This window comes from Narcine bancroftii, chromosome 3, assembly GCF_036971445.1.
Source record: "Narcine bancroftii isolate sNarBan1 chromosome 3, sNarBan1.hap1, whole genome shotgun sequence".
NCBI lineage: Eukaryota > Metazoa > Chordata > Chondrichthyes > Torpediniformes > Narcinidae > Narcine > Narcine bancroftii.
Window position 1 is genome coordinate 242,291,493 of NC_091471.1, and position 23,635 is coordinate 242,315,127.

General features: G+C 42.4%; 2 protein-coding genes across 9 annotated transcripts in view; one reads left to right on the forward strand and one right to left on the reverse strand.

Moving 5' to 3' along the window:
• LOC138758423 (protein Dr1-like) overlaps positions 1 to 1,746 on the forward strand; it is a 197,630-nt gene extending 195,884 nt beyond the window's left edge. For all 5 annotated transcript variants that reach the window (XM_069927319.1, XM_069927320.1, XM_069927321.1 and 2 more), the window contains one exon: positions 368 to 1,746. In XM_069927319.1, coding sequence (XP_069783420.1) covers positions 368 to 522 — 155 coding nt within the window. In that variant the 3' untranslated portion in view covers positions 523 to 1,746. The remainder of the gene's footprint in view (positions 1 to 367) is intronic.
• The window catches only part of LOC138758424 (breast cancer anti-estrogen resistance protein 3 homolog), a 52,086-nt gene continuing 29,867 nt past the window's right edge, over positions 1,417 to 23,635 (reverse strand). The window contains exons 8-11 of one of the 4 annotated variants that reach the window (XR_011354277.1): positions 20,940 to 21,051; positions 19,442 to 19,645; positions 14,977 to 16,558; positions 1,417 to 2,548 (exon numbers count right to left, since the gene is read on the reverse strand). Coding sequence is in view for 2 of the 4 variants with exons in the window: in XM_069927326.1 (XP_069783427.1) it covers positions 16,386 to 16,558; positions 19,442 to 19,645; positions 20,940 to 21,051 (489 nt within the window). In the remaining 2 variants the exon portion in view is untranslated. Of the gene's footprint in view, positions 2,549 to 7,754; positions 16,559 to 19,441; positions 19,646 to 20,939; positions 21,052 to 23,635 lie in introns of those variants that run through there. The other 3 variants (XR_011354278.1, XM_069927326.1, XM_069927327.1) reach the window with 3 other exon arrangements.

The window sequence follows — 23,635 nt, forward strand, 5'->3', positions numbered from 1 at the left end:
AGAACAGAGCATGTGCTGGTTGGTGCGGATCCTTGATGATTGCTGCTGCTCTCCGACGGCAGCGCTCCCTGTAGATGTTCTCATCTTACTACCTCTGGTATGTTTGCCCATGGGTTCTCCCAATCATCGAAATACCTTCTCAGCATTTCTTTTCATTTATCGTTCTCTACCTGACTCCTTTTGTATATTTAAAATGTTACTATATTATTTTTTTGAAAAAATTCAAAAAAAGGTAGAGACCAGAACTGCACGCAGTACTCCAGATAGCTTGTACAGTTGCAGCATTACCTCTCTGCTCTTAAATTCAATCTCTGCAACAATGAAGGCCAATGTACCATTTATATAAGAGCTGCTTTGCTTCTTGCAGGTAACAGCGAAGGAACCATCGCGATGGCAGAAGGAGAGGTGCTGCACCTGATTGAGGAGGACAAGGGGGATGGATGGACTCGGGTCAGGCGGACAGATGGCGAGGAAGGTTACGTCCCCACATCCTACGTGAAGATCTCCCTCAGCAGGATGTGAGCCAACTGGTACCAGTGGAGATGGGACTTGCCCTCTGGTTCAAGGTGGCCTGATTTACATCTTTGAACTAGCGCTGCATTCTGGTGGAGCGTTCTGTGGGACAGGCGGCTCCTTGGAAAACTGGGAGAGGGATGAGGGTAATTTGACGATTACTGGTCTTCACATTGGAACAAAAAAATCCTGAGAGTCATTTAGTTGTAATATCTTTGGCGCATAATTAGGACAGCATTTCTGATCTTTCATTTGCCAGTAGGAAGGCTGTTCCCTTGTGCAATTCACAGTAAATTCTGTCCTAATGTACATATTGTGTAGTAATAATTGTAATTAGGGGGAAGAACACCTGACTTTTAATTGCAGATCACTGAGGCCATTCTTCTTTTTGATATTTTACATGGACTATCAATTTCTTTTATGCACAATTGTGGAATTCTTTGCATGGTTTAGAGCCATACTGAACATGGCCTGGAGTGTGAAGCCTCGAGACACCCAGATGAAATTGCTCTCCGGACAAGAAAAGTTGCTGCGTGGGTGTGCTGGTGGTCACCAGCTATTTGGCAAAGGAATTGCTCAAGGGGTCCTGCCTTGACTTGAATTGGCTCCCAAAGAGTGAATGGATTGCTGGCGGCCAGCATCAATGACATTAATAGATTTGGTTGGGGGGGGGGGGCAGGGAGTGGAGGGGCTCATAAATGACTTGGAAACGAGTGGCGCTCGGTGCACAGCCCAGCAACGCTGTGGGCGATGGAGCTATTGCTCATCGATACCTGCAGCAAGTTCTAGGCTGTGGATTCTGGGGGAATTGGACTGGGTTGCCTACCATTCAATGTAAATTGAATTGGCAAGCTTGGATGGATATATCTGTTTGTGCATTCATATAGAGTCAACATCGCTAGATTTGAATGCCTGACCAATTTATTGATATGTTAAGTATCTAATCATTAAAAGAAACATATCAAAGTCGGAGGCAAAATTAAGGCAGACATTTTGACCCCTGACACTAATCTCCAGGGTCTTCGCTCAAACAGTCTTGTTGGTTCTTCTGTGGTATTTGGTAAAGCTGTCCAGAATGTAGCCCGTTTGTTAAATCGTGGCAGAAAATATATGGTATTGGAGCATTTATGATGTTGTAGACCTGTATTGCGCTTCACATTACGATAGGACAGTAACCTGGTTGTTTTTCTGCACAATTTTAATCATGTAATAAATTACTGTTCCAGCCAAGGACTCCATGTCTGTCAGTGTTCACAGTGTTCTTGCGGTAATTATCTGGCAACTGTGGTTCTTTGAAGCCAAGCCCCCGATCTCATCTTTTGCTTCTCAAGCAGGTGTGGAGAGGAAGGTAGGAGGCTGGTCATTCTGGGTTCTGGGCCGTGGGAAATGGTTAGCCTGGACAAACTGGAGTGGGGCCCAGCCTTCATGCCCGTCACACTTTCCTTTCCACGACTTCTGCACTGAGGTTAATGAAGTAAGAACACAATGCTGGAGAAACTCACCAGATCAAACAGTGTACTTTATGGAGCAAAGATGCCTGACTAAAGTTTCAGGCTTGAGCCCTTTATCAAAGTTTTAATTCAACCACATTAATGAACTTTACACAACTTTCCTCGTCCTTGGAAGCTCAAAGTACAATTTCCAAAATTTGCATGATTTTACATATCTTGACGAAGGGCATAAGCCCAAAATGTTGGTTTTGTATCTTTATTTTTGCTCTATAAAGTGCACTATTTGACCTGCTGAATGTATCCAGGATCGTGTTTTTTTTACTTTAACTACAGAGTCTGCAGACTTTCGTATTTTACTTCCATTTCCAAACTTGAATTGGCTCTTATTTTGCCCTCTTTGTTCCCTCCATCCTGACTTGAGTGCAGTTGCAGAAGGGCTGGGTCTTGGCCGGATATTCATTAGTACTCATCTTGGTCCATTTGGAGCAGTTTTCGATGTATTGAAGTCTTGTCCTCATCCAAGCTTTCACGTCAGTGACTGGGTTAACATGTACAAAGGCCAACCACAAGGATCCCATTGAGATCTGTAGAGTGAAGAAAGCATTTCTGTTTGCACAAACATAATGTTGTACCATTGGGTTAATGACCCAGAAGTTTAGATTTAATGATGCAGTAAAGTGAGTTCTATTCCTACCATTCAATTGGGAAATTAAAGTTTAGTCAATAAATGGGGGGAAATTGCCATGATTTATGATGGCACCAGGAAACTATAACTCCATTTAGTCACTCAGAACCCTTTGGGAAGCAATCCACAATCTTCTAGTTTGGAATCTCAAGGAACCATAATGTGATTGAATCACATCACACACACAAAAAAAATATTTAATAAAGTTGTGGCGTTTGGCCTGGAAAAAAACTGAACTTTTAATCTATTATTTCACATTCACCACTTATTGAGTCTTAATGTCTTGTCAGTTAGAGAGTGGAAGGGTCGAGGGGAAACCATTGTTGGGCTATGCTTAGGGGATCAGTTGGCCTTAATTCGGCCCTACCTGATACAAAAGCAGAAAATGCGGGAAACACACAACATGCTTGGGGAGAGAAATCTGGTTAATGTTTACGGTTGAACTCAGAACATTAACTCTGTTTCTCCTTCCACAGATGCTGCCTGACTTGCTGAGTTGTTTCCCAGCAGTTTCTGCTTCAGATTTCCAGCACCTCCAATTTTTTTTTTCAGTTGCTTCTTGAAAGAGCTACTCCATTCTTAGGCAGTTGCGGGTGGACTGCAAATGCTGGCCTGAGAGTAGACCATGAAAGTCTGCAGGCGCTATGATTGTACATGTAGTAGAAATGCTGGAGAAACTCGGCAGGTCTCGCAGCATCCATAGGAGATAAAGATATATTACCGACGTTTTGGTACCTTGGGGAAGGGCTCAGGCCTGAAATGTTAGAGTTAACATTTATTGTCAGACATCACATACAACCCTGAGATTCTTTTTCCTGGAAGCGAGGCAGAATCACCACTTACTGATAGTACAAAAAAAACTACACAATGTACACACGGAAACAAATAAGGAAATGTAAACAATAAAGAAATGTTTAAAAATCAGTAAAGTGTATAAGTCCTTAAATGAGTCCCTGATTGAGTTTGTCGATGAGTCTGATGGTGTGAGTCTTGTGGCACCGACACCTCTTTCCTGGTGGCAGCAGAATGTGTGCTGGGTGGTGGGGATCCTTGACGATCGCTGGTGCTCTCTGAAGGCAGCGTTCCCTGTGGATGTTCTCGATGGCGGAGAGAATTTTGTCTGTGAAATCCTGGGTTGTGTTATATATCTTCACTTCACATGGACACTGTGAGTTCTGTCTTTTTTACTACACATGCTGGCCTTTCCAGCGACAGCCAACTTCTTGTGGCTCAATTAAAATAACGTTCCAGGATTTGCATGAAGAAATAGTTTCTGATTTCATCCCCAGCTCCAATTTTTAATTTTAGTGTTAAACCACGACAGTACTTTCTGACCTTTGTTCTGACTTGGCGTATCATGCAGTAACTTAGTGACCTGAACTTTTATCTTCAGGTCAGACCCTGTGCTTGGGTCCAGCTCAGTGCATCTGGCACCAGTTTAGATCAGAAACGCAGCAAAACCGATAAACACGGCTCTAGCACCCATAAAGAAGAGTAGATATTATGGTGGAAATGCTGGTCTCTTGGAGAAACTAAATTAATAGTTGTGCAATACATCTATTGACTATATTTTTTGGTTACATAATCCATGGGTCACTTCTCAATTCAATTTATTGAATGAGATGGTGCTTCCAGCATCCGTGAACAAATTGACGTGATGTTTTTGGACCGAAACACTAATGTCTGCAGATGCTGTGATTTCAGTAAGAACACACACAAATGCTGGAGAAATGTAAGAGCAGGAGTTGACCATCAAGCCCTGCTCCGTCATTCAATGAGATCATGGCAGATCTGATGATGGGCCTGGCCTTTTCCCCCATATCCCTTGATGAATTCATCTGATTTATACTGATCTCGTTTTATTCTTTCACACTAAAAAACTATTTAGTTGTAAATTTCCTACTCGCTGCTGCATGTCCTGTGTGAACTCCAGTCAAAAAATACCTTCTCTCTGGATTATTGAGTTGAAGTGAATTAATTCCACTCTGTGTCACAAGTTCCCTGGATCACAAGATCTCTATTACCCAATCAGCTTCCTGCTGAGTTGAGTTTTTCAAATCCAGCTGCCTGAGTCACCTAACTCCAATTACCAGGTGCTCCCTTCAGATAAAATCCCTGTTCAAGTCTGCTACAGAATCAACAAATCCTGGATTCTACCCCTCATTTGCATACAGGGGGCAATTTACAACTGCCAATTAAGTGCTGCTTCACCTGCTGATTTTTGCCACCTATATCCATATCCCAGAACCAACAGTGGGGAATTAACCCACCATCTTTGGAATAGGGGAGCAACCGACATTCTCAAGGAGAATGAAATCTCTCGAACATGGTATGCAGGAGTTGCGTGGCTGTGGCTCAACCCAGTGCGCGCTCAGGTGAGTGGGGGCTGTGGGTGGGTAAAAGTTTTTGATCAGCAGGTCTCGCAGTGTCCATTGGAGGTAAAGATGGCTCGGGCCCAAAATGTTGGTGATGGACACCGTAGACCTGCTGAGTTCCTCCAGTGGGTTTTCTGGAAGTTTGGTTCAGTCAGCCAACTGTCATGGTGGAACAAGTGGCTGCTTTATCCATGGTCTGTGTGCATTCTGCTGAGAGCTGTCCACTGGAGAAGCCAGGACCCTCTCCTGTCAGTTTAGTGATGAAGTTTTCATTCCAATCTCTTTTCAGTGCCAACCGCTCAGTCCAAGAATCCGCCCTGCTCCAGCTCCCTCAACAGCCCTTAAGGCTAGAGCTGGATGAGGTCCTCACCTGGGAAGAGACATATAAGGCAATTGAACAACTGAAAAGTGGCAAAGCAGCAGGTATGGATGGAATCTCCCCCCCCCCCCCCCCCCCCCAGAGGTCTGGAAGGCTGGCGGCAAAACTCTGCATGCCAAACTGCATGAGTTTTTCAAGCTCTGCTGGGACCAAGGAAAGCTGCCTCAGGACCTTCGTGATGCCATCATCATCACCCTGTACAAAAACAAAGGCGAGAAATCAGACTGCTCAAACTACAGGGGAATCATGCTGCTCTCCATTGCAAGCAAAATCTTCGCTAGGATTCTCCTAAATAGAATAATACCTAGTGTCGCCGAGAATGTTCTCCCAGAATCACAGTGCGGCTTTCGTGCAAACAGAGGAACTACTGACAGGGTCTTTGCCCTGAGATAGCTCCAAGAAAAGTGCAGAGAACAAAAAGGACTCTACATCACCTTTGTTGACCTCACCAAAGCCTTCGACACCGTGAGTAGGAAAGGGCTTTGGCAAATACTAGAGCGCCTCGGATGCCCCCCAAAGTTCCTCAACATGGTTATTCAACTGCATGAAAACCAACAAAGTCGGGTCAGATACAGCAATGAGCTCTCTGAACCCTTCTCCATTAACAATGGCATGAAGCAAGGCTGCATTCTCGCACCAACCCTCTTTTCAATCTTCAGCATGATGCTGAAACAAGCCATGAAAGACCTCAACAATGAAGACGCTGTTTACACCCAGTACTGCACAGATGGCAGTCTCTTCAATCTGAGGTGCCTGCAAGCTCACACCAAGACACAAGAGCAACTTGTCTGTGAACTACTCTTTGCAGACGATGCCGCTTTAGTTGCCCATTCAGAGCCAGCTCTTCAGCGCTTGACGTCCTGTTTTGCGGAAACTGCCAAAATGTTTGGCCTGGAAGTCAGCCTGAATAAAACTGAGGTCCTCCATCAGCCAGCTCCCCACCATGACTACCAGCCCCCCCACATCTCCATCGGGCACACAAAACTCAAATCGGTCAACCAGTTTACCTATCTCAGATGCACCATTTCATCGGATGCAAGGATCGACAACGAGATAGACAACAGACTCTCCAAGGCAAATAGCGCCTTTGGAAGACTACACAAAAGAGTGGAAAAACAACCAACTGAAAAACCTCACAAAGATTAGCGTATACATACCCACACTCCTGTTCGGCTCCAAATCATGGGTCCTCTACCGGCATCACCTACGGCTCCTAGAACGCTTCCACCAGCATTGTCTCCGCTCCATCCTCAACATTCATTGGAGCGACTTCATCTCCAACATCGAAGTACTCGAGATGGCAGAGGCCGACAGCATCGAATCCATGCTGCTGAAGATCCAACTGCGCTGGGTAGGTCACGTCTCCAGAATGGAGGACCATTGCCTTCCCAAGATCGTGTTATATGGCGAGCTCTCCACTGGCCACTGAGACAGAGTTGTACCAAAGAAGAGGTACAAGGACTGCCTAAAGAAATCTCTTGGTGCCTGCCACATTGACCACCGGCAGTGGGCTGATATCGCCTCCAACCGTGCATCTCGGCGCCTCACAGATCAGCGGGCAGCAATCTCCTTTGAAGAAGACCGCAGAGCCCACCTCACTGACAAAAGACAAAGGAGGAAAAACCCAACACCCAACCCCAACCAACCAATTTTCCCCTGCAACCGTGTCTGCCTGTCCCGCATCGGACTTGTCAGCCACAAACGAGCCTGCAGCAGACGTGGACATTACCCCTCCATAAATCTTCGTCCGCGAAGCCAAGCCAAAGAAAGATTCATTCCATCAATTGGTTGGCTCCTAATTTCCCTCCATCTGGTAGACAGTTTATACCTATGGGACAGATACTGACTGCTGTTTCTCAAAGTGGCCTGTGTGATTTTTAAACACTTTTCTGGTGGCTTGCCAAGTCTTTGTGAATAGGGAGGTTTGTGTTGGTCGTCGTTTGTTTCGTACGACGAGCAGCACCAACTGTGTTGTTTGTCACAGACAGTAAATGGAGTTTTGCCACTTCCCACATATTCTCTTCCAGCAGAATACTTGCCTTCTCAGCGTGAAGCCATCGGCGCTTTGTTTGTGTGTATGGTACAAAGTACGTGTGGAACGAAATTTCAAAATATTGGCCTGGTCAATTGTGAAGTGATGCTGACTGAAAATCTGGAGGTCACAACCGGCATTAGCTGTCGCTACACCGTGAAAAGCAGATATTCAGGAATTGATAATTGTCTCTTCCCTCACCCCACACCCCCCACTGCCCCAGTGGTTATGGCCAATTGTTGCAAAGAATTAATAAAGATGCACTTAGACATCAAAGAATCTTGCATTATTTTAATATAGATTGAATACATGTTGATATAACTTTGTTCAGCATTAACTAACAAAAAACCTAATAGTATTTACAAATTTGTGTAAAATACCTTGAAAGCATTTGTTTTATGCTTATTTATTAATGAGTCACTACACTATTAATTAACCATCTTTGTTTATCAGGATTATAAATCCCTCAGATAAAAAAAAACAGTATAGATTTTAATTGACATTTTTTACAAAACATGCAAAATGAATTTTCCCAATTTTCTTTTGGCGCTCTGTAAAATGTTCAAAACGTGGAAAGATGTTTTTCCCGTCTGGTTTACTCTTTGAAAGAATTCTTTGCACAGCCATCCTTTACAATGCAACTGGGCCACTCAGCCAGTTTGTTGACATCACAATTACTGGATGCCGGGGGTGGAGTAAATCCATTGGGTGAAGGGAAGTCCACACCACCATGATTTTTGAGGTCAGCAGTGAGTGGTGGCAGGCTTCTTTCCCTCCTTGGTGGAGTGGTGGGTAGATTCTGCTTCAGTTTGATGTCTCATGATGCCAATTTTATTTATATACCTTTTGCAAGAATTTGAAATAACACTGGACAATGATTTTTTTTCCCCAAAAGGTTTGCTTCCTTAAAAAAAAACTGAGGATGATCATCATTTCAAGCCGAACACAAAGATAATTTTAGATTTGCTGTATCACATATGAAGTTGAGAAACATTAAATTAATTTGTTTAATTTCACATGTTTAATTGAACACTGTATGTCTGAGCCAAGCTCTTAGGTTGACTGCACATGTTGCACAGCAAATGTGAGGAGTCCAGGGTTTGTCTTGGTCAGCAATTTTACAACCGAAGTAGAGCTCATAGGCTCGCTTAATAAGTGCAGTCACGCTGTGTCTTTGATCCTTAAGCATCTACTCACCACAAATGTAACAGAATGTATCGCAGCTGTTGCGACATTTCTGCTGTTTTGAATCTGCCTAAAGACAATAAATGCTATTGTTAAGTCCACTCACTATGCGATTGCCTGAAGAACGTGCATCAACATGCATTCAATCTATAATCAATGTAATGCACAGCATCTTTATATTTGAGCTGCTTTTATAGTCTGTCTGCATCTATCCTGACAAAGCATGTGCAGGCCTAAGACAACATTTACATAGCACCTACACTGAGTCCACGTCCAAGCATGCTTGGACTGACCAAAACAGCTTGCTTTTTGGGCAATATCCTAGTAGACAAAAAATGACAGAAAATCGCAAAAATAGGTTGTATCTGGAAAAAAATGATACGTGATAGGAAAATTTAAGGTGATTTTCATGATTAGCAGCCTAAAATCCATAAAATACACCCAAAAGTGTTCAGGAAGTAAAATCATTGTTGTTGCATGCAATGATCCCAGATATTACATTAATGATGGAAAAATCTGTGAAAAATTTAACAAATGAACATAATGATTCACCTTGTGGTTGTTCACACTGCACCCCTTAAGTTCCTGTGCTTTTATGTGGAGCAACGTGGCCTGAGTCATCAGCTGGTCGTCGAATTCATGAGGTGAGTTTTGCAGTGCGATTTAGACTGCAGGCTTCGTTCGAAAAGAAGTCTGGGTCCTGCAGGATAAATTGCGGTGCAGGGATTGACAAAAAATTCCTACACTTTCCTTTTTTAGACTGACTTGCCGTGCAATGGCAAATGTCGTTGATGGTGCTGTTACACGTCTACAGTCTAAAAACACTGACTGACTGCAGACAGGTCAGCACAAATAGTGCAGCAAGTGGAGAAGAGTGTAGTAAATAAGATGAAGTAGGTAACTCTTGCATAGAGCTGGAGAAACGCCAATACAAAATGTTTGGCCTTTTTGGCTTTTTGATATTTGTCCTGTGAATGGCCCTTCTTCCTCAGCCATCTATTCTTCTTTATCCCTTTCATTTATTACACTAGCCTCCGATAAATGCACCAATACTGTTCAAATGTGGGGAAATGGCACAGCAATTACACTGGAGAATGGCGATTTTTCTTCCTGAACACTTTTCTGTATATTGTATGGATTTTGGGCTGCTGATCACAAAAATCGTCGTAACATTTTCCTATCATGTACTGCTTTTTTAGTTAGAACATATTGTTGTGATTTTCTGTCGTATTTTAAGTCTACTTCACGTATACAAAGCCATGAACTGCAACATTTCATCGAAAATTCATTTTCTTCCCGGCTGATCTTGGTGCCATCAGTGACGAACATGGGGAAAGGTTTCACTGGGACATTGCGTCCATGGAAAAGTGGGATCAGGGCCACTGGAATCCATCAGTGCCGGCTGACTATTGGACACTGACACGAGAGGCATCAGATGCCGAGCACGAATGAAAATTTTGAGCTCAGTTGAACTAACGCAACGTGTCAGCATCATTATGCGGTTAAACATGGTAAATTCAATTATAGTTGATGCCTCTCCAACTTTCTACATGATGCAGCAAATCTGAAATGATCTTTTGAGTTCAGCTTGGAAGTCGTCTATCAGAATCCCCAATTTTCTTTCAAGAAGCAAGCCTTTTTTAAAAAAAAAATGATGGTCCAGTGCACTTTTATCCAGAGTACTGGACCACAGATTATGGTTTGCATTCAATTCCTACCAATACAATCGGGGGAATTTTAATTCAAGTACTTGAATACATAAATATCATTGAGCGTGAAACTATTGCTTTTAAAAGGCACCTGGTTCATCAGTTTCCTTCAGAAAAAGGAATTTATTGTCCTTTCCTGGTCTGGATCACATGAGACTCCAGACATTAACGAGATGATGTTTTACTCCATCCTTGAAGTCTAGCTAGGGAAGGAAAGTCATCAGCAAGTTTGCCTATTATGACCACAATCTGACCAAATTTCACCAATATATGAAAGTTACTGAGGATCCAGAGGCCAAATTGCAATACTTGTGAATATTAAATTTTATTATTAAATTTAAATAAGACATACAGCACTGTAACAGGCCAATTTGGCCCTAAACATCCGTGACGCCCATTTTTGCACCCCATTAACCTACACCCTGGTACATTTTTGAAGGGTGGGAGGAAACTTGAGCCTCTGGAGAAAACCCACGCAGACACGGGGAGAACGTACAAACTCCTTACAGACAACGCGGGATTTGCACCCAGGTCCGGTTCTGCCCTCTGGGGCCGTAAAGGTGCTGCGCTAACCGCTATGTCAACCATGCTGCCCAGTTGACATGATGGAGACCTGAACCTCGCTGGTGTCTTGGGATTACTCCATATTGATGTGGGTTCCACTTTCTAACCACTTGACTCCCAACTAAATGTTGTATTGGTAGGTAGATTTCTGGCTACAGCTGCAGAAACAAAAATAATTGTCCAGGTCAGTACCTGAGTGCAATACTGAGGGAGTGTTGAAAATGCTGTCTTTTACTGAAGTCCTGTTCAGTAAACTCAAGTGAAAATAATAAAGAACTTGTGATTCTGTTTCTAACAAGAGTAGGGGATTTATTCCTAATGTTTGGACCAATATTTATCCCTTACTAAAACAGATTATTGGCATCTTTGGGAGATTGGTGTTGGTTCCTGTAGCTTTTCATGAATTTCAATAGCTGCACCAAGAAGTCTTTTGTTATTGGTTGTAACCATTAGGAGAACACAAAGGGATGTGTAAACTACGAGGAACGTACATTTTTTTGTCAGTCTGTGTGTAACATTTAATCTGTTCCCAGTTTGTTTTCCTGCTGATTTAATTGTGGAATGGTTCCCAGAACAAATGGTCCCTGGTGTGAATGTGTTACTGAATATTTTTGACCATAAACCTTATACTCTGAATTCCGTAACCCACCTGGGGCTGTTCTTGCTGGGAACAATTTGCTTCCACATCCAAGTAGCTGGCTGGGTTCTGTTCTGGGAAGCTTTTGAGAAATGACAGGATTTTGTTGCAAACTGAAAAGAGTAACTTATTTCTAATTGAATAGAAATCCAGAAATACATGTTTAAATAGAGGTGACCAATAACCCTTTCTCTTGGCTTTATTCCTGCCTGCTCCTACTTCTTCTTGTGTAATGCTTATTGATTTTGAGTTCGAGTTGGTCCTTGAAGGCTATGCAACCATTCCTGATATGCAGGCAGTGGTGACCTCTTGTTACACCCGATCAGGTAATTTGCCCTGGGAGAATCCATGTATTGCTGTCCAAAAGTTCACGGTGTTTGATTTTATGGATTTTTTTAAAAAAGAACTTTTTTTTCAACTGGCATTTCTTGACAAATGCAGCTTCGTGTTAAATCACAAGATATGGAGCAGAAGGAGGCCCATCGAGTTTGTTCCGTCATTTAATCGTGAGCTGATCCATCCACCCACTCAGCCCCACTCCCCATGACCCTTGATGCCCTGACTTATCAAATAGCTGTCAATCTCTGCTTTGAGTACACCCAATGGCCTAGCTGTAACAACGGGCAATTTTCCACAGTCTCATGACCTTCTGACTAAAGAAAATTTTACGCATCTCTGTTTTAAATTGACATCCTTTTAATCCTGATGTGTACAACAATCCTGCCCATAAACTGGGGATTGCCTGGTCGAGGTTTGCGCCTGTCAGTAGCATGCAAAATGGTTTAATCACCTCGAAGCAAGTACCAAAATGTTATTTTACTGTTTAGATTTGTAAATGAAAAATTCTACACCTCGTTGCCACACTGACACGTCTGTCTGTGGCCTTGTACTACTAGATTGAGACCACGCACAAGTTGAAGGAACAATGTCTTGTGTTAAAACAGTGTCCTTTATGTTGCAAAGGTAAAAATACATAACCAATGTTTGGGCTTGATCCCTTCATCAGGGTATGGAAGAAGGTCGGCAGGGTGCTGGGGGTGGGGGGAGGGGGGGGAGAGGAGTCAGATGTTGTCAATATCGATCTTCAATCTTTTGTTATTTCCCCTTCTCCTGGCCTCTTCCCTTAATTTCTCTGTCTCCACTCCTCCGGCTCTCTTGTCCTATCAGAGCTCTCTCACTTTGCCTTTTGCACTAATTCCATCACTTCTCTGCTCCTTTTCCTCACCCCCGCCCCACCAATGCGTATCCACCTATTACTTGCATGTGCTCCTCCACCTACACCCCCCCCTCCCCCCCCCAACCTTTTTATTTGTGTGTCTTCGGCACTCTATTAGGAGAAATAACTTCCCCAGACACAAAAATGCAATGGAAACCCCCTCTGTTATTCTGGCAACTACCCATCCCTTTACCGCAGGTGGGCAGGATTAATACTGGACTTTTGGATGCAAATGTAGTTCAAGAAAAATATACTTGGTCTCATATGCAAATACCAGGAAATTTTACAGCTAATTATTAATTTTTGAAGGATTTTCACTAATGTAATGTGGAAAAAAAAACAATGATTTTCCACTAACTGCATTCTGAAGGTGGCCGGAGAATTTGCTTTTAGAGGTGTTACTAATGATCAGGATATCAAGACCAACCTCTGTGCATCTCGTTAAAATAACACTCTGGAATTTTTGTAATCTAATCTCTCAGAAAACATGGCATTGATAGCAGTGCAGCATTCCCTCAACACCACAGCAGAGTGTCTTCAGGCCAGTGTCCCAATTTGGAACTGACAGAGCTGTAATGTCGCAAAAATCCACAATTAACCCCAGGATTTTGAGTCATCCTATTTCTGAAACCTGGCCATTATTGTTCTAGAGGCAGTGCTCATTAGATGAATAAGAGAAATGCTCTATAATGTGTGGTTGACCACTTTTATAAGATAAGTGCAACTCCGTTCCATCTTCCGCCTCTGGGTTTTATAAAGCGGACTGTAAACAGGAACATTAACCATTTCCTAGCACATTTTGCTCAGATATCTAATGTGTGTTCCACCTAGAGATTTGGAGTCCAGAATACTTTGAGGACCTTTACAACAGATGCCTTACTCCTGTCCACGTGTGTTATAGATTCTCAGATGATTTAACCAGATTGGAAATTGGGAATTAATTTAACACACTTGACATTTCCTAAATTCTGCAAGTATCTTGCAACAAATTGCCCCTCAGAGGACTCATCCAGACACTGCTTCACCTGTATCTCCCATTAACCAAAATATTTTTTGAATTCTTATGGATATTCCCCTGGCTTTTCCCATTTCATTTAAACTCCTTCAAGTTAGTTATGTCTGAATGCATTTAAAAGCATTAGCAATTGGCTCGAAGGGGAGGTGAAGACTTTATTTTTCACTCGTGGTTGTCGGAAAGAAGCTGGAAACAAATTCCATAAATTTGAATGAGAGCTTTACAAGTACTGGGAAGATGGATTTACTGACAACAGTTGGTGGGGATGAATTAAGTCTGGCTGATCTTTCAAAGGACTGGAACAGGCACTTTAGATTGAATGTGTATCTTTTTCTGTGCTCTATGTCAACGAACTCTCTGTTTCAGGTCCTTGTGATTCTTCGATTCTTGATATTTTTTACGTAAGAATGTTTGGTGTTGTGTATGTCTTACAGCCAGTTCTTAACTGCAGGATTTGGCTGCATTTTGGTAATGAGTTCTAATCCTTGCTGTCCCTAATAATCTAATGACTTGGATAGATATCAAAACATTTGTGGACGACATGGATCAAAGTCATTTGAAGGAACAAATGATAGTATGAAATTGTTGATTAAAAAGTGGTGCAGATAATATCTTTGCACCAATGTCCTTTGTAAAGAAACAGTATCATGGATTTTTATTTACCTAAATTGGAACTGATTTTCTTTTTCTCGATTGGTAAAACCTCGCAAGAGTTCTTTTTAATTCTGAAAGTACAATGCAAAGAAGGAAGCAAATTGTGCTGGGCAAAGCTGACAATTCTCTGGAGTTGATTTGGAGTGTCTCGTAATTTAGGAAAATTGCCGGGGCTCCAGGGTCCCTCTTGTTTTCTCGCATTCCTTTTTTGATTTTTATCTCCCGCAGGCAGAAAGAACCTCTGGCGCCTGCTGTTCTGCCTGTTTATAAGATGCCCAAGGACAGCCCATTCATCCAGGGAGATCCCTAATCATGTGGAAGTGGGGTGGGGGGGGTGGGAAACCAGGAGGGGAGCAAACCACAGAGACCTAAACTTTTTAAACTGTTGTACTAAATGATACATCTTTTAAACTTAAAGAGTGTCATTACAGTGCAATTAATTTTTTTATTACAGAGGAATAAACTACTGGGGTGCAGTTTCTACCTGGGAGCTATGGTATTCACATCTGGAAATTGTATGAGCTTTGTTGAAATCAAATGTTTGACAATCGTCACACTTACATTTGGCATATCTTTCCCAGTGCTACCTCTTGGCCGTAGAACTTCCACTAAGAATAGGGAGGATTTAAATCAGCAATCTTCATGGGGAGGAGCCAAATCAAAGCTTAAAAACCAGTCTTTGAGAGTTCTGCTTGGTCCCACTCATAAGATCAAGCAGCATCTGTCAGAGATTTGTCAGTAGCCAAGCCTCCGTATGGAAGTTATAGCTGCAGCTTGCGGCCAGCAAGGTCCCAGACTCAGCAAAACGTGAAGGTTTCCAGGCACTGAGTGAGGGACTGGATGTGACGTGATAACACTTGGCATTTGCTCGAGGCGAAAATTAAATCCTGATGTGACCACAGTTGACCTGAACCAAAGCCCTTCGTATTTCTTTCTTACACTATCTGACTTCGCCCAGAAGCATCTTGCAGGCATCCACACATAAAAAAGCTGGGGAAGTCCTTCTTGATCCTGCGGAAAATTCCACGTCCAGCCCCAGACCATTTCACCAAGGGCAACTCAATCCAGACGGGTTCTTCGTGCTGAGTGTCCAGCCAGGATGCCATCATCAAAATGACACAGGTGGAGTGCTCATCTATGCCAGCAGAGCTGGCTCCATGGTATGGTGGAACATACTTGTAGTTGGTCCTGTTGAACTCTGACAGCTAGGCCCTAATGACCCTTGCGAACTACTGCTTCCGAGTCATTGGATTCCGTCACTGAAAATTAGAAAAAGTTTGGGTAAAATTCAATATCTATTCCCCAAAGGTTAGTGAGTTTAAAAACCAGTGTTTGAGAGTTCCGCTCAAGGTTAAGCAGCATCTGTCAGAGATTTGTCTGTGTGGAAGTTATAACTGCAGCTTGCGGCCAGCAAGGTCCCAGACTCTGCAAAACATGAAGGTTTTCAGGCATTGAGTGAGGGACTGAATATGATTTTATAATAATGCCATTATTGTACCAACAAGCTCTCCACAGGCATTGAATCTGAGTGGATATATGACAAAAATAATTCCTTTGTGGGTGATGCTGGTGAGAATAGCATTTATTGCCTGTCCTTAATTCCTATTTACAAGGTGGTTATTTAAACTGATAGAACCTATGTACTGTACAAAGCCTGCTCACTCCCAGAGCATTACAGAGATGGGGAGCTGAGGGACATCCACTTGGTCACTGGGAAGGAACTTCAGGTGGACATCCATTATGTGAGTTGGAAGTGAAGGTTTTCCCATGCAGCTGTCAGCATTGTTTTCCTCAGGACAAGAAGCTGAATTTGGATGCTCTGTCAAAGGATCAGTCACTGAAGGAGATTCACACACTGAAGAAAAATCCCACCTTAGTGGATGTGAGATTAATCAATGACTCCCTACATGCCTTTGGCTATTCACGAGTTGATGACCATTCGATCTTCTCATTGTCCTTGCTCAATTCCTTTACAATTCTGAAGGACCCAGAGGCTCCAATTTCCGTGACAAGGCACTTAGAATTTTATCAAATTTCTCATATCTTTCATTGCGAACAATTTCAGTTGCATTGGCACCCCAGAACAATCTCAGAGCAAATTCTGTCTTGAAGGCCTCCAACAATTCTTCATTAGCATGAAAATCTGGGGGGGGGGGGGGGGTAGGGAAGAAAAAAGACATATCAATAATTTAAATTTTGTTGTGAGTTTACTTGAATTTGTTGCCAAATTTGAATTAACAGAGATACTTCCCCAAACCAATGTCTTATTTATGGCTTCTTGCTAATATTTCATTTAGTTATATAATTGGCTGCTGTGCCTTCTGCTACCAAAGCTTAAACATTTCTCACATTTACCTCCCCATTGGCACAGTTAGTGTAGCGGTTAGTGTGACCCTATTGCAGTGCAAGCGACCCGGTTTGAATCTGGCGCTGTCTGTAAAGAGTTTGTACATTCTCCCCGTATCTGTGTGTGTTTCCTCCGGGTGCTCTAGTTTCCTCCCACCCTTCAAAATATATGCAGGTGGAGGTTAATTGGGTGTAATCGGACGGCACACGCTCATGGGCCGGAAGGGCCTATTATCACGCTGTATCTTCTAGCGTTTCTTGTATAAATTCTCCCTACAACCAGCCTTTTGGTCATATGTCCTTTGTGGTTTAGTGTCAAATTTTACTTTGTCATTCTCCCAGAGAGGCTTCCTGGTTTGCATTGACCATCTTAAAAGACACTATATAAACTCAAACTCTTATTTCTGTGATTCTGTCAGATGGGGATTCCAATTGGCTCTTCTCTTTCCGATTTACTGCGTTTCTTTTATGAAGATAATTACTCATTTCCGATTCAATTTTATAAACTTGCTATTTGGACATTTATATATTAAATGTGATGACTTTTGAATGAACAAATACAATAGGATCACTTGTTTAATATATTTCTTGCACAGACCCACCTTGCAGTAGGATTCACTTGGTTGTAATCAGCAAGAATCCCAGCTGATTTGTTTTACTGCCACTTTAAACACCAGGGACGCTGAGCTGAAACTTGCTTCTCCCAGCATCATCCAACTGAGCTGAAGTAGTTGTTAAACATAGAGCAGAAATTACACTGATGCATTCCTGTGGAACCTTACTCCCAGGGCCATGTTGCTTCTTACGTCCTCCGATTACTGTCTTGTCATATTTGCTGACCTTCACGGAGATACCTGGGTGACCTCAAATTAGGAAACTCTCTCAAAGCATTGTGATGCATCGTTTCCGTGCAGTGCAGCCTTGGACAGGTCTAAGTAAAGATAGACTGTCCACGGTCAAGCACATTAAGGCGAAGATTGGTCACAGAACAGGATAGACACAGGGGTCATGCCCCTTTCCCATTACTTTTGATCTCAGCGTGGACCATAGCAGAAGTATGATTTTGCCCATGTTGGTCTGAAACAAATTACCCCAAGTCCTAGTCTTGCAGAAAAGCAGCCTCCTGACTCAGTCTGACACTTTCACTTCCTCTGCTGGATCCTTGTGGTTTTAAATGCTGATGGTAGATGGGCTTTGTCCACAGACACTCATTAGATATACTAGACGGAGGGTGCATTGTAATGGCTGGCTCCCATTAGCTTCTCTAGCCTTTGATACAAGGGAAGTTATGTCACCATGATCACAAGCATTATTTATATTTTAAAGTATTTTCCCAACTATGTAAAGTGAAGATAATTATTATAAACCAAAGCAACTTCAACCTCAGTCATTTTCAACCTTCAAGATTTTTCATATTCCTCTAGTCCTAGTCTTTGGAGCATCCTCTAATGTTATTGTTCTATCACTGGGCGGCACTTAGCAGAGCGGTTAGCTCAATACTATTATAGCACCAGGAAATGGGACTGGGGTTCGATTTGTACTTTCTCTCCGCGTCTGCATGGATTTCCTCCGGGGGCTCCAGTTTCCTCTCACTGTTCAAAATGTACCAGGGGGTGTAGGTTAATTGAGCGGCATGGGCTCATCGGCTGAAATGGCCTGTTACCGTGTTGTATGTCTAAAATTTAAATTAAAAAATTCATTGGCACAAGGGTTTATAATTAATTCCCTCTCAAAATTTCTGTTCCTCAAGTTCTTCCTTTAGTGCAGCCTGGTTAGTGCAATGCTGTTTACTACGCCAGTAACCTGGGTTCTTATCCAGAGCTGTCTGTAAGGAGTTTGTACATTCTCTCCATGTCTGCGTGGATTTCCTCCAGTTTTCTTCCACCGTTCAAAACTTACCGAGGTTATAAGTCAATTGGGTGGTATGCGTTGTAGGCCAAAAGGGCCTGTTTACCATGCTATATGTCTAACTAAATTCACTTTTTTGTCCAAGCTTATGGTCATCTGCGCTAATTTTTTTTACACAGGATTGAACCCTCCTGTGATATCATTCTGTGGTCTTTTACTATGTTAAAACTGGCCATCTTGTGCTGTTGTGAAACAGATCTCAATGTGTAATCTCAGAGTTAAATATCATGTCACCTTGGTAAGGGTTTTGGCAAGGTCTCACATGAGAAAATAGACTAAAAGGTTGTCCATAAGATGGAGGACAAAGTTGGTAAATTAATCCAAAATTAGCTTGGTAATGGGAAACAGAGTGTGATGGTGCGGGGGTGGGGGGGGGGGGGTTAATCAAAGATTTGGCTTGTCTATCCACACAAGTATCTACAATAGCCCTGGAATGACCAGCGCATAAGGGCTGAGCGTTGATGAACACTTGATGCTTGCTCGGTGGTGGACAGATGATTTATTTTACTGGCGGCTGCCTGCAGAATAATGAACTCTTATTTAAAACATGCAGTTCTGAGAGCGATGAGCATCCTTGCTTTAAAGTTTGATCTGAAAGGATGTAGCTCAAACTTCAGTATCTCATGGGGATTGCCAGACAGGATCCAGATGGGCCTTGAACTCTCAAATTTCTGCAGAGGCAAGAGCGCAACTTATGGAATCTGAGTCCTAAATTGCCACACCCTGGGATTTGACACTTCTCGGATAATGTACAGTGGGAAGAGGAGCCTACCTTTCAGTTTGGCTTCTGAGTTGGCTCTGTATGTTGCAGTGTTCAATGTGACAAAACGAGCTGCTTCCAGAGTCTTAAACACCAATCCACAGTTATAGTCGCTGTTATCCCAAGTTTCCAAAAAATCATACACAGAATGGGTCTCCATTAGCCTGATGATGGGTAAGATGTTTGGAATGGTGGTATTTTGCAGGGAAAGCTCACCTGTGTTGAAAAAACATACATTTTTAAGACATTTTAAACATAACATCATTTCTATTACATACCATCATTAATGTAGGTTATTCCACAGGAGTATTGTCAAACACTTTGTCTGCAAGCTATATAAAAGAGATGGAAGTAAAACACAAAGGTCTGCAGACACTGGATGAAGTAGAACAACCACTTTTTTGGACGCCTGCCCATATTTTGCTTGTACCTTGATGAAGGCCTCGAACCCGAAACGTTGATGATCTATCTTTATCTTTGCTATACAAAGTCCACTGCTTGACAAGTTTCCCCAGCATCGTGTTTTTTTTTACACAAAGGAGATACTGTTAGCCCTTGAATTAAACTTTAAGGAGCGTCCTGGAGGACAGATCAGAAGTGAAAAGCAGGTAGAGTCAAGAACTCTTGCTCAGGGAACGGGTTGGTCTGGATTTTCGGGCAGTACATCCGTAGGGTTGATGCACGCCCACCCTCAAAAGCCGAGAGTTGTCGAGAAGTCTGGATTCTCGGTTGATCCAGATTTATGGAGCTTAATCCCAATCCATGAAACAATGCCCAGTTGCGAGTAGTGGGGTGATTAACTATAGCAGTGAATAAAATGATAGAATTGGAACGAGATACACAGGAGGAGACTGCAGATGATGGAACCTGAGCCAAATGCAGATGAGTAAAAACTCTTTATCAAGAATGAGAACTCAGTCATCTGCGAGGGTAATGGGGTGTTTTGCGCAGTTGAGCGGCTTGTTTGAACTAGTCAGTGAGTTGGGTGTTGACCAGTTTCTGTGGTTTTGGAGTTGCATGCTGGCTGCCCGAATGAAGAACAATTAGTGAACAAGATGGGCTTTTTAGAAAAATGACTGAGAATTTAAATTTTCCAGTTGTCATGGTTGAATGCAAACCGAATGCAAATGCTTTGCATTACCACTCCAGTAACGTCCCTATTTTTGTAAATTATTGTCAGATTTTGAAAGTACTGAACGCATCAAGTGATGAATTTCGCAGTAGGAATGCACAGGATTCCTTCTAATGTATTCCAATTATCCAAATTGATGGGGCTTTGATCGGTTAATCACAAGAGCTAGTTAACCACTAAATACTTTTCAGCTGCAGGCATCTCTGCAAGTCTCAAAAAAGTACAAATACTGTGGCCCTGGAAAATGTTCAAGGCCAAATTTGAAGACAAGGCCTATTGTTTTTGGGTGGACTTGGGGGTTCTGAAATGCTGATTTAGTTCTGTCCTCATCTGGTCAAAGGCCTGAAACACTAATTGACTTGGAAAAAGAATACCTACTTTTTACCTCATTCAAGGATTTGGTGAATGGTTTGAGTTCCTTCTCGAACTTGATAGCGCTATCAGTGTAATTTCTGCGAAGAGTCCTCCACGTATGCTCCAGGCGCACAATCTGGAGGGGGAAAAGAGAAAAAAGTTTCATCAACAGTTGAATTTTATTTTGAGTTCCTCTGTGGTTAACAGGGCCAGTTTTAGAGGGTGAAAGTGAATATGGATGACATAGAAAAATTTCCCCTATCAATCATACCTCTACACTGCAATGATGTAAATGACCAGGCTTGATTTTACATGGGGATCTCGAAATTGTGTAACCACCTGCAACTCACTGTAATTTGTAGGGAAATTACTGGGAGAAGTTGTGAAGTTCCATAGTTGTAGATTGCAGAGATTTTATTTCAAGAGGAATAGATTATAATAACATGGATATGATGTTGAAGCTTTATAAGGCACTGGTGAGACCTCACCTGGAGTATTGTGAGCAGTTTTGGGCTCCTCAGTTAAGGAAAGATGTGCTGACACTGGAGAGGGTTCAGAGGAGGTTCACTAGGATGATTCTGGGAGTTGAAAGGGTTATCGCATGAGGCTCTTGGCCTGTATTTGTTGGATTTAGGAGAATCTCAATGGGGATTCTCAATGAAACACTTTGAATGTTGAAAGACATGGACAGGATAGATGTAGAAAAGATGTTTCCCATGGTGGGAGAGTCTAGGACAAGAGGGCATGATATCAGGATTGAAGGGTATCAGCTTCAAACAGAAATGCGTAGAAATGTCTTCACCCATTGGGTGATAAATCTGTGGAATTTGTTGCCACAGGAGGTTGTGGAGGCTAAGACAGAGATTGATGGGTTCTTGATCAGCTAGGGCATCAATGGTAATGGGGAGAAGGCTGGGCAGTGGAGCTGAGTGTGAAAATAAATCAGCTCCTGATTAAATGGTAGGACAGACCCGAAAGGATGAATAACTTATTTCTGATCCTCTCTTATGATCTTATTTGAAATATTTTCTACTTCCCATGAGGACTCTCCAAACTCACACCCTGACACATTAAAGTCCATCACTTATGGCTGAATTAATTTTTCCAGGATCTGGATGTCACCAGCAAACCTATCAGTGTTCATCCATATTACTTTTGAACTGAGTGGTTGCTAGGCCATGGTCGAGTCAACCAAGTTTTGACCCAACAGAGAAGGGACTGCAGACTTACCCTGCAGAGCACTTACAAAAATCCTCTCATGTTTGGTCATCATTACTAATGCCAATATTTAAAAATAAATCCAATTCTTGAACTGAAATTTAAATTTCACATTTGCCTTGAACATATGAATGCAAGAAATAGAAGCAGGAGCAAGAGTAAGCTATCAGGCTCGTTGAATGAAATCATGGCTGATCTCCACCTACCTGCCTTTTCCTCGTATCCCTTAATTTTCCTATGTAAAAATCCATCCAACCTTGTCTTAAATATATTTACTGAGGTCGCCTTCGCTGCTTCAATGGGCAGCAAATTCTATAGATTCACTACTCTCTGGGAAAAGCAGTTCATAGAACCCATAGAACACTACAGCATAGAAACAGGCCCTTTCAGTCCTTCATGTCTGTGCCGAACCATTTTTTTTTGCCTAGTCCCACTGACCTGCATCCAGTCCATCCTCTCCATATTGCTCCCATCCATGTATCTGTCAAAATTCTTCTTAAATGTTAAAATTGAGCCCATATTCACCACTTTCAGATGGTTCCATACTCCTACCACTCTCTGTGTGAAGAAGTTCCCCCTCTTGTTCCCCATGAACTTTTATTCTTTCTTAACCCATGTCCTCTGGTTTGTATCTCACCTAATCCTCATCTCTGTCCTAAATTTACTACACTGAACCTTGAGGCTATGTCCCCTAGTTCTATCTCGCCCACCAATGGAAATTACTTACCTACCTCTATTTTATCTATGGCTTTCATAATTTTATGTTTCTATGAAATCACCTCTCATTCTTCTAAATTCCAGTGAGTACAATCCCAGATGACTCAATCCCTCCTCATAGGCCAGCCCCTTCATCCCTGGAATGAACTTGGTGAACCTTCTCTCCACTGCCTCCAAAGCTAGTACATCCTTCCTCAACTAAGGAGATCAGAACTGCACTTAGTGGGATTTGAATGTAGTTCCCTGGATCATTAGTCTAGGTTTCTGGATCCTCTATGTTCTGAGTGTGGTAAGATCGGAGGAACAAAATCATGACTACCCCCACCCATTAGTATGGTGAATGTTCATGGTTTTGTGATGGGAAGGACATTTTGTTTGCCTTGGTCAAGCACTGTCAGGAACTCTACATTCAATTTTGTGTGTGGCCTAAGATGGGGAGCACTACCTGATCAATAAAATGAACAAGGTTTGGACTGATGTGTGATTAGACTGGGTTGCATAATTTTGTAGAATATTGTTTCGTATTCCTTTGAGTTTAGAAAACAAGGATAATCTGATCAATTTAATTAGATCACTACTCAGTCTTCCAAGCTCAGATAGAATAAAATGCTATACAGTAAAACCCCTGATATCATGCACCTTTGGGGATTGGTAGATGCTTGATAAGTTAATTTTCCAGATGCTTGAGATTGTGCATAACGCGGATTGGCCAACTAACATCAAGGCACACCAATTCCTTTATCTTCCCTGATTTTTTTTTGCCAGTTGTTTGAGGCTGCTGGTTG